Source organism: Gigantopelta aegis, chromosome 3 (genome assembly GCF_016097555.1).
Source record: "Gigantopelta aegis isolate Gae_Host chromosome 3, Gae_host_genome, whole genome shotgun sequence".
Taxonomy (NCBI): Eukaryota; Metazoa; Mollusca; class Gastropoda; order Neomphalida; family Peltospiridae; genus Gigantopelta; species Gigantopelta aegis.
Window position 1 is genome coordinate 41020566 of NC_054701.1, and position 12003 is coordinate 41032568.

At 35.2% G+C, this 12003-nt stretch overlaps 1 protein-coding gene across 1 annotated transcript in view; it reads right to left on the reverse strand.

The window, feature by feature from the left end:
• Positions 1-3683, reverse strand: part of LOC121368045 — a 69631-nt gene extending 65948 nt beyond the window's left edge. The window contains exon 1 of the mRNA XM_041492561.1: positions 3289-3683. Within this exon, the coding sequence (XP_041348495.1) occupies positions 3289-3366 (78 nt within the window). The 5' untranslated portion in view covers positions 3367-3683. The remainder of the gene's footprint in view (positions 1-3288) is intronic.
• Positions 3684-12003: the final 8320 nt, after the last annotated feature.

The window sequence follows — 12003 nt, forward strand, 5'->3', positions numbered from 1 at the left end:
GTAGCCCATGAAGTGGCAACAGCGGGTTTCCTCTCTCAATATATGTGTGGTCCTTAACCATATGTCTGACGCCATATAACCGTAAATAAAATGTGTTAAGTGCATCATTAAATTAAAAAATTCCTTCTTCAAACATACGGTAATTCTGACACTTTGTCTCACATATCAGAGAGAAAAAAAAAACCCTGCTAGCACCACATAAGATACACTTTTTAATTAACAGCATGGGCTTCTGGTATTGAATTGGGGGATTTTTTTTTTTTTTTTTTTTTTTTTAGGATTCCACTGGAATCGCAAAATGATGTCATACATATATTTTGGGATTCCACATCATAATCTAATGCTTCTGAAACAAAATCTAAGAATCATGGATGCACGGAATCGTACTAAATTTGCAGCTTGGACTGTTTTGTTCACATTGTAAAGACAGGAACATACATACGATTACCTTCAAAATAACAGTCATGAAGCACTTAAAACACTGACTGGACACCACATAGACTATATCTACCAAACAGCAGCAAGATGTCTTTTATAAGCATTTAACCATAGATAGAATGGCACATACTTTGGCCTTTGATACAGCTACTATGATTCAAACCTTTGGTTAGGATGAAACAAATAATATAATGGGTTACCATCACAGCAAATTCATTCATTTGAAATACTTGAAAACTAACACAATATAATGAATTATTTTTCCAGACCCATAGGAACTGTGTGTGTGTGTGTGTGTGTGTGTGTGTGTGTGTGTATGGGGGGTCACACTAGGGTGACCTGTGCCCCCCACATAAGGATAAAAACATGGGGTTTTTTCCTACTCTACACAAGCATAGATAAAAATATGATTCATGCCAACCCCACCCAGACTAGACTGTGGCCCCCTCACTAGAGATTGTAGCCCCCTCACTAGCGATTGTAGCCCCCTCACTAGAGATTGTAGCCCCCTCACTAGAGATTGTAGCCCCCTCACTAGCGATTGTGACCCCCTCACTAGAGATTGTAGCCCCTTCACTAGAGATTGTGGCCCCCTCACTAGAGACTGTGGCCCCCTCACTAGAGATTGTGGCCCCTCATTAGAGACTGTGGCCCTCTCACTAGAGATTGTGGCCTCCTCACTAGAGATTGTGGCCCCCACTTCATATATCATCCATATGGCCCATACAACATGACCTTGTTTATTTTTATGAACTCATCATGTTACTATTATTTAACATTCCGTATTCCTGACTGATTTGTTTGCCTTGTTTGGGCGTGTGTCTTTTTGTGTTTTCATTTCACAGAATACCGATACACACACACACACCCATAGACACAAACAGTAGCAGCAGTACACACATAAAAAACCTCTATCCTTTAGAAATGCTAGAGAAACAGACATAGAAGATGACCTTATTGCCAAATTATGTTTTTTAAATGTCAGTTGCTGCCTAGAACATGTTGATGATCATAAAGTTAAGGTCTCTTCATAATTATTGACATTTCCATGACAGAACTTAGTTCCATCAAAGGAAGGAAGGAAAGGTTTTATTTAACGATGCACTCAACACATTTTATTTACGGTTATATGGCGTCGGACATATAGTTAAGGACCACACAGATATTGAGAGAGGAAAACCGCTGTCGCCACTTCATGGGCTACTCTTTTTGATTAGCAGTAAGGGATCTTTTATATGCACCATCCCACAGACAGGGTAGTACATACCATGGCCTTTGATATACCAGTCATGGTACACTGGCTGGAGCGAGAAATAGCCCAATGAGCCCACTGACGGGGATCGATCCCAAACCGACCGTGCATCAAGCGAACACTTTACCACTGGGCTACGTCCCGCCCCTCCATGAAAGGAAAACGGTCCTTGTTTAATATTAAAAGTTAAAAGCAGACAAATTATATATCTCGATTATCAAAATTTTTATATCATAAATTAAACACATTTTGGAGCAGAACACAGATTTATCCTGTGATAAAGCACTCACTTGATGCGCAGTCGGTTTGGGATCAAACCATGTCAGTGGCCCATTGGGCTATTTCTTGTCCAAGCCAGTGCACCACGACTGGTATATCAAAGGCCGTGGTATGTGCTATCCTGCCTGTGGGATAGTGCATATAAAAGATCCCTTACTACTAATGGAAAAATATAGCGGGTTTCCTCTCTAAGACTATATGTCAAAATTACCAAATGTTTGACATCCAATAGCCAATGATTAATAAATCAATGAGCTCTAGTGGTGTCGTTAAACAAAACAAACTTTACTTTTAAATACATTTCTTTCTTTTGTTTTCTCCAATCCAGTTTATGGTACTATTAGTGAGACAACAGGCAATGAAATAAGCACAATATGAGGTAACCCAGGTAGACTGGTTACCATAAAATATGAGCATGGTAACCCATAGGTCACTACACATTTATCAAGTTTACAATTTCTATTATTTTTAATATTAAATCCCTTCACAAACACACAAATAATTGGTTATTCAATCATATTACTGTGTAATTTCATTGATACTTGTTTGTCATATGCATGTATTTGAATAAAACGACTGATCCCAGTGTGTCTGTCATTAACGTTGCTTATGTTTAACCACATTTTGTTGAAAACGAAGTACTGGTGTACCATTTTTATTTTATTGACTTGTAACCTATTGGTAACCTGAACAATTGTATGCTATAAGAATTATTTCTTCCAAATGACAGAGCTTACTCAGGGCTTCTAGATTATGGTAGCCTCATGCACTCCCATGGCTAGTGATATTCAATGTTGGGTTAGTAACTAACTATTTTTGCCATGCCCGACAGCTAGTGAACAAAATGTATTGTCAAATGTTGCAGTTAAGTCGATTTTGTAAATATGAACATCCTGACCCCACCCAAACTCCCAATGTTAGTGTTTATAAGCTCTATCTCCCTCTTTAGGTGACATATCTGATTATTACTATTATTTAGTCAAATTGTATTAACTTAAAGCAAAGTAGGGAAAGTGAATTTTTAATCGTGGCTAGTACATTTTTAAAATCACTGATCCCATGGCTAGTGGATTTAAAAAAACATTCTAAGAGGTCCTGGCTTACTATAGAAAGCAATTCTCTCTCTCTTTTTTTCCCCATTTCTTTTCTATTAAAACTAAATTAATTATGAATTTTACATCATGAATTAAAATAATATTATTAATAATTTTATTAATTACTTTTTTTACATCATAAATGTTTCTGGTTGGTGAGACAATTAATTGCATTGAAATATTGTACTAACTAAGACAATAATAAAATGAACAAGAATTTCTTACCTGGAACACAGTATCAATTGCAGAGTCACTTTGACATTTATCTCTGTACGAGACAGAGTTCGATGAATATGTAAACATAATGATCACAAACAATAAACACAGAGTTCGTGATGATGCATGCTGGTTGAAACAGTCTCAAGATGAACTGAGTGACATTTCAAACTCCTTTTTCACAACATTTTATGACTTCTGTAATCATAAACAGAAAACTCCCTTTTTAATAGCTCAATTTAGTGTGTTATTTTCTTTTTTAATTTAAACAGCCAAAAATAACAACTAGATCTACATGACTGTCTGTATCATCATTGAGATTATGCAACATCTTCCTTCTTTGGCTATACATTAAGCAAGACCTTATAGAACTGACTGCATCATGAAACGATAGGGTCGGTTGGTTGTTCTTCGCCATGCATTTCTCAAACAGTACATGAATCATGTCACAATAAACTGTAGCTGTACAAAGATTATACAAAATACACCCATGCTAACAATAAAAGAGACACACCTTCCTTTTCACTTTTACAAGGGTCCTGGTAATTTTATTGGCTGCATTTAAATTGACATACATGTATATGCATGGCCCAGTGCTTTTCAAAGTCGTTTTTATAGATCAGAGGGTTTCTGGGTTATATGCATGAATAATTATTGTTACAGGTAAATGCACTACATGTAACTTTTAGCCTATTTGATCCATATGATATATATCTATCCTTTGTGGTGCAATTTGTTATGTTTTAACAGTTTCGGAATCAGTTAAAAAAACAAATGAAAGGATTACCAGTATTTCATTTCATGCTTATATTCAATTAAGGCGGTGGACAAGGCTGTGGTATATACTATCCTGTCTGTGGGATGGTGCATATAAAAGATCCCTTGCTGCTAATCAAAAAGAGTAGACCATGAAGTGGTGACAGCGGGTTTCCTCTGTGTGGTCCTTAACCATATGTCTGACGCCATGGGTGTGTCGTTAAATAAAACATTTCCTTCCTTCAATTAAGGTTCACGCCTGCTGTCCTGTCATTCAACCAAACATCTAATTTATAACTAAGTGATAAATATAATGGTGTTCCAGTAAACTGACTTAATTGAGTATTAAATTGCTCGCTACAACTATTTGACTAATTAAATACTAAGTTTCATAACCAAGAATAATTAATATAGAGTTACTTCCCTTACAAATTAATGGTCATTGCACTAATGATACTTCAGGAAATGAAGTACTATTGGAAATATGTAATCATTTAAATTATCCTGTCCAACAAAAAATATTTTTAAAAAATCTCCAAGACTTCCAACATATTTGGCATACCCGGTAAACCCCACGCCATTAGTGACCACCGGTAGTAGGAGAGTGTAGAAGATGGTTACAAGTGCCTCTTAACAATGCCAGATGTAACTACTGAATACTCGCTGAAGTGGTCAGACTAAGGCCACAACTAAAGCTGTTGGGAAATAGCACAGACAAGGACTGGGAGGTGAAGGTGTAGGTAGACAGCGAAAGGTGAAAGATAGGAGGCGCTGCCAGAGAGAAAGGAAAGAGTTCAGTTGATTAAAAACATATATTAATATATAGAGGATTCGTCACAAGTGTCTTTTAATATAGAAAATATCAACCGAGTCTATGTTAATCGGTATTTGTTGAGGCTCTGCCAAGACAAATACCGATTAACTAGACGAGGATGATATTTTACATGTTAAAAAACATGAGTAGCTAATTCTATTTACATGTATTTCTAAAATAACATTTTAATTAGATTTTTGGTAAATCACAGTACTAAAGTCGCCTCCATCTGTAATATGATGTCATCACGATTAGCACAAATTAGTTTGACTTCACACATTTTAACTAAATCTTATAAAAAGTTACGCTCAGGTATACAGGTCTTGTTGGCATGTAAACAACTGACCCATTCACAGCAACACATTATTACCTAGAGACCTTGCAAATTTGCATACCATTATTAACTGGTTAATACACTAAATTATCACATGGGTTTATGACATGGATATCATGGGTAAGTTATAGGATAAATAGAGGTTATTACCAGAGTGTTTTTCGGTATCGTCAATATCATATATTAGGAATAAAAATTGTATTATGCGAGCCTCTGGCGAGCATAATACATTATTTTTATTCCTAATATATGATATTGACGATCCCGAAATACACGAGGGTAATAATCTCTTTATCATATAAGCTCAAGCTTAATACAACGTGTTTTTATAAACTGTACATGCAACTTTAATTCCAGTCTGCCATTACTAGATATTCAAATGACGTAAGAATATGTGGCGCAGCATATTTTTGAATGGAAATGACGTCATTTTGGATGTCCTTACATCAAAATAAAGTTATGCCTAACGTTTTTTGTTTTCTGAACGCTGGACAGCTTTCAGTGTCAAATTGCCATTGAAATGTTTTTATTTGATGACTATGAATGTACATGTATACGTCAATCATGGAGTGTCACCCAAGTACGTTTGCTTAAATGTCAATAAACCTAGTGCCGAGACCTCGACTAATTTACATCTAATTTGCAAAGTTATCAAATTCTTAAAGTATGTGATCTGAAAAATATCACATACTTTGATTGCACTGAAAATGTAAGATATTATAGGATAAATATATACATTGAAACCTCTCAAAACCGGACCCTCTGTAAACCAGAATTTTCTCAAAACCGGACGTTTTTCACGGTCCCTTTTTAAATATCAGTACAAAAGAGAATCTTTCCAAACCGGATACCCCTTAAAACAGGATATTTTACTTGGTCCTGAGCGTGTCCAGTTTAGGGGGGTTTTACTGTATATATATTTGGCATAAAGTATCAGATTTTGTACCCAAAAGCATGCACAAAGTACATTTTAATAAATTATTATTGATTATTAATAACATTTATGAGAATCTGAAGTTATTTTATGTTTTTGTGAAACACAATTTATATGTCAACATGTGAAACAAAATACTGACATTAAACATGTTAATAAAAAAAATGTATATAAATACCTGACTGAGGAATAATCCTCTTAGATTGAAATCCATGCTTAGGGTACTTATAGAAATGTTTCTGTGAAACATGATTTGTATGTCAACATGTGCAAAAATAATTATTGACATTAAACATATAAATACCTGTGACCGAAGAACAATTCTCTCAGATCGAAATCCATGCTTGGAGTAATTGTAAAAATTATTCTTATTTATCCTTTGATAAAAATTGGTAAACGAAATAGATGCATGTAAATCCTGGTCCATATTTCCAATACACGGCTTCTCCTGGTATATAAACTAGCTGACTGTGGCTAAGAGAATTTTAAAGATATTTTCAAAACATATAGAGGGTTCAACCATTTTGTATTAAATAATAGGCAAAAATCTGCAAACCCACATTTCTTTAATGGCCACCACCCAATTCAAAGCAATGAATCATTACAAAATAGATGATGGTAAATAAAAAAATAAAAAAAATTTGAAAGAAAAAAATTTAAAAAGAAAAAAGAAGCTCATTATATATGAGTAAATTTTGCTTTTGAATGTCCTAAAGAGCCCGCAATATAACATACATGCTACTGACCTAAAGAAACAAGTTATATAAACACAGGATCTCTCAGTATTGTGAAAACCAATTCACAGAGGACACCCAATGTGTGGAAAGTACATAAATTAACAAGTGCTCAAGGTTTTCCGAAACCGTACTCACGATCACATAATAAAAATACAAATTTACAGCTATAAAAAAATCTTTTCTTTCTCTTAAATGGCTGTGCCTATGGGAAACATATTTCACCCATTCATAGATTTCATTCTCGTAGAATGACTGCCCATTAAACCTTGGCTTTATACATGAGACTAACATATTCAACAAAAAAACTGACCCACACATGACCTCATTCATACAAATCTGTGAATTAACCTGTATATATAAACCACCTTGTCCTGATGGCATTTTGGTGGGTGGCAGATTTTTAAATTACGGAGTTATTTTCACAAGAGAAAAATATTCAGAGTTTATATTTATATTTATATTCAGTCATACCCTCATGTGGTTATTATTATTGTACATTAAAAGTATCCCCCCTCCAAAACAAAAATTAAAATAACTTACAAATATATATATATATAATGAAAGTTTGATTAAGTCCCTTAATTGGGGACAATAACTAAAAAAAACCCATGATTTAAAATAGTTGATAATTAAAACAGAAAAATGCAAGTCTAACAAGTGACTTAAGCCCAACCACTCATTAATCCATATTTAAAAACAGGTCTTTTGTTTATAAATACTACTGACATTATTCAGATCAGGAAACATTTTTAATGACAATACAAGAATGAATGAATGAATGAACAAATGAATGAATGAATGAACAAACGGACGAACAAATGAATGAATGATGAATTGATGGAATGGATGGATGTATTAAATGGAATGGATGTATTGGATGGATAGATGGATGAATGGATGGATGAATGGATGGATAGATGGATTGATTGGAATGGATGTATTGAATGGAATAGATGAATGGATGGATGGATGGATGGATGGATGGATGGATGGATGGATGAATGGAATGGATGTATTGCGTGGATGTATTGAATGGAATAGATGGATGGATGGATGGATGGATGGATGTATTAAATGGAATGGATGTATTAAATGGAATGGATGTAATGGATGGACGAATGGATGGATAGATGGATGAATGGATGGATAGATGGATTGAATGGAATGGATGTATTGAATGGAATAGATGGATATACTGGATGGATGGGCAGACACATGGATGGATGGACAGACATATGGATGGATGGACAGACACATGGATGGATGGACAGACATATGAATAAATGATTTAATGAATGTTTTATTTACGGACACACCAAAACGTTTAATTTTAAGAAATGACTATAGAAATATACTATTATTAACAGTTTTTACTAGATACCATCATTTTACTACAAACATCAGAAATTGTCAAGATACAAATACTGATAAAAATATTAAAGGCCAAATATTATCATTTGAATATGGTGAATACATCAACCCTTGAAAACTATAATTTTGCAATATTTTTTTTTTTTTTTTTAAAGTATTGAATTTTGCCTTCCAAATGCTGTATGAACTCTGATATAGAATAAAATAAATGTCATACCAATTCCAACAACAATCTGTAACTCTGAACTTCAGTTAGTACAAACGTTGATAGTGATGAATTCCGGGAATTTGAAACAAACTGATTCTGTTTAGAACACATTGACATTTAAATGCATCAAGCCAGTGGCTGCAATTTCATTAAATCTGTACAAATAAGGGAAATCATGTTTCCGCAGTATCTTTTGTAACTAGCCCACCTATTTGAACACCTTTATTTATTTTTACCTGTACACCTCTCAATCATTCATCAGTGGCATGTACGTATACCTACACACACCTAGAGGGAACACACCTACATGCAGAACATACCTGTACACATACCTCAACATAACACCTCTACATGTATATATGTCTGTCTGTCTGTGTATCTGTCTGTTTTAAACATCTACACATATATACATTTGTTTGTGAGTCTGTGTCTGTCTCTGTATTTTTCCCCCGAGTCTGTTTGTCTGTCTGAGTCTTTCCATCTGTTTGTCTGTCTGTTCATCTGTTTGTGATACATAAGTAAATACCAGTGTGGTATACCCAAACAAGATGTGCCGTTTAATGCGATCATTATATATATTAAAGTGAAAGTACATGTATATAAAACACAAAATTATTCAGTGTTACAGATTTAATGTGTTTCTTACATGTTATCATCAACATCATCATCAGCAGCAGCATTATCATCATCATCATATCTCTGTAGCACCAAAAAAAACTAAATTATTCAGTGTTATAAATTTAATATGTTTTATAGGCTACATGTTATCATCATCACCATCATCAATATCGTATCTCTGAAAAATGAAAAAACTAAATTATTCAGTGTTATAAATTTAACATGTTGTATACATACCATCTGATGATGATCATCATCATGTTTTACAAATAATGACATAAAATCACTGTTTGGTTTCTAGGTTACAGGTGTATGTTGAAGAATAAATACTGTTTGTTCTGTCAATCCCAAAACAAACATTTCACTGAAAAACAGACAGATCTCGGAAAAAAAATTTAAATTTTAAAATGCTATGTATATAAATGACCCCAGAACTGTAGCAAACTTTGTTCCTTGAGGACAAAAACACAATGATTACAATACTCTTGGGTATACTGTTAAACATATATAATTAAAAAGCTGAATGCTATAATATGAATATGGTGAATACAACAACCCTTGAAAACTGTAATTTTGCAATGAAATATGGTAAGTGAGGGAGAGAGAGAGAGAGAGAGAGAGAGAGAGAGAGAGAGAGAGAGAGAGAGAGAGAGAGAGAGAGAGAGAGAGAGAGAGAGAGAGAGAGAGAGAGAGAGAGAGAGGGGGGAGAGAGGGGGGAGAGCAAGGGAGAGAGAAGGAAAAGAGAAGGAAAAGAGAGAGAAAGACAAACAGACAGAAAACAGGAGATAGTGAGGGAGAGACAGCGATGGAATATAAGTGAGAGAGAGATGAGGCCAGAGAGAGAGAGAAAGAGAGAGAGAGAGAGAGAGAGAGAGAGAGAGAGAGAGAGAGAGAGAGAGAGAGAGAGAGAGAGAGAGAGAGAGAGAGAGAGAGAGAGAGAGAGAGAGAAAGAAATGAAGAAAGAAGAAGACAACTGAATGAAAATGAAACACATCTAGGTACACTACATACAGTTTTACGAACCTGTTGTTTGAACATTTCATCCTTAAAATAAAAAAGCTAAAGCCTTGTATGTATGATGTAAAAGTCAGCTCATGTACAACATTGATCTATACACTGACTGCATATATACAACTATTAATTTCTTGTAACTGTTTTCACATCTACACACAAAAGAATATTGATCTGGTAAATAAACAAACACCGACTGTCAAAGCAAAAGCTAATTCTTTGTATACAGATGTGTCAATGAGTTCAATCAGTTGTCACATACATATCGGAAAATAAAAATTGATAAAATCTCTTAGGCCAAACTCAAATACAAATTGTGTATAGTAATCTGACCAGCTGTTGTCATACAGTGTTTTTCTTATTTATAGGGGACAGGATGTAGCTCAGTGGTACAGAGCTCTGGGATCAATCCCTGTCGGTGGGCCCATTGGGCTATTTCTCATTCCAGCCAGTGCACCACGACTGGTATATCAAAAGCCGTGGGATGTGTTATCCTGTCCATGGGATGGTGCATGTAACTAATTTTTTATTTCAAAGCAAAGTACTAGGTGATATACGGGTAGGATGAAGGGGTTCATTCACACTTCCCAACTGACTTGGATAACACCTCTGGTCTTTTCTAAATGGTTATAAGTAAGATGGAAGGAAGGAAGGAAATGTTTTATTTAACAATGCACTCAACACATTTTATAAACGGTTATATTGGCGTCAGACATATAGTTAAGGACCACACAGATACTGGGTGAGGAAACCTGATGTAGCCACTTCATGGGCTACTCTTTTCAATTAGCAGCAAGGAATCTATTATATGCACCATCCCACAGACAGGATAGTACATACAACGACTTTTGTTACACCAGTTTTGGAGCACTGGCTGGAACGAGAAATTGCCCATCGGATCCACCAACGGAGGATCGATCCTAGACCGACCGCGCATCAAGTGAATGATTTACCACTGGGCTACAGATAATGAGAAAGGAAACCCACAGAATAATCTACATTCACTTTCCAATTATATATGCAGCATCCTACATGCAGGATAGTATATACCATGACCGTGGTTACACTAACACGATGGGCCCAATGACGGGGATCGATCCTAGACTGACCGCGCATCAGTCGAGCATAGCATTCATGGGTCACTGGTTGGAACTTGCAAGCATAACCCAGTGAGAGAATGGTTCCACCAAAGAGGTTTGATTCTCCAGCCCAAGCACCTCAAGCAAATGTTTTCCTGACCGAGTTAAATCCTGTCCCACCCCTTCCTCCAATATATATATATGTATTTTTAATTTTTACTGACTCACTGAATTCTAAAATAGGTCAAGAGTGGGGTGTGATGGGTACAATTCAATAACTTTTGTATTTAATCCCAAACAGTGCTCCACAACTGGTACATCAAAGGTAATGGTATGTGTTGTCCTGTATAAGAAAGTGCACATAAAAGAACACTTTGGCAGCACCAAGTTTTGTGTTCTGTATTCTGGGCCAAGTGTTATTATAATTGCATGTCAGATGTCAAATAGTAATAAATGTGGTTTGTTGTTTTTTTAAACCATATATTCCTTTCCTTTGCATTTTTTAAAAATAATTGGTTTACAGTAAATCAAATATTTAATTAATGGTGGCCCGAGCAAAAACAGAATACAATACAGTATCATCTGTTATTGTTAGGCCATGCATTCATATCAGAAACTATAATTTATAAGCATCAAACATGTTTTAAAAATCAATAATGCAATTACCCCAGTATTCTATAAAAATGAGGGGGGGATATAGCTCAGTGGTAAAGCACTCATCTGAGATGTGATGGGAAGGAAGGAAATATTTTATTTAACAACGCACTCAACACATTTTATTTACGGTTATATGGGTCAGACATATGGTTAAAGACCACACAGGTATTGAGGGAGGAAACCTGCTGTCGCCACTACATGAGCT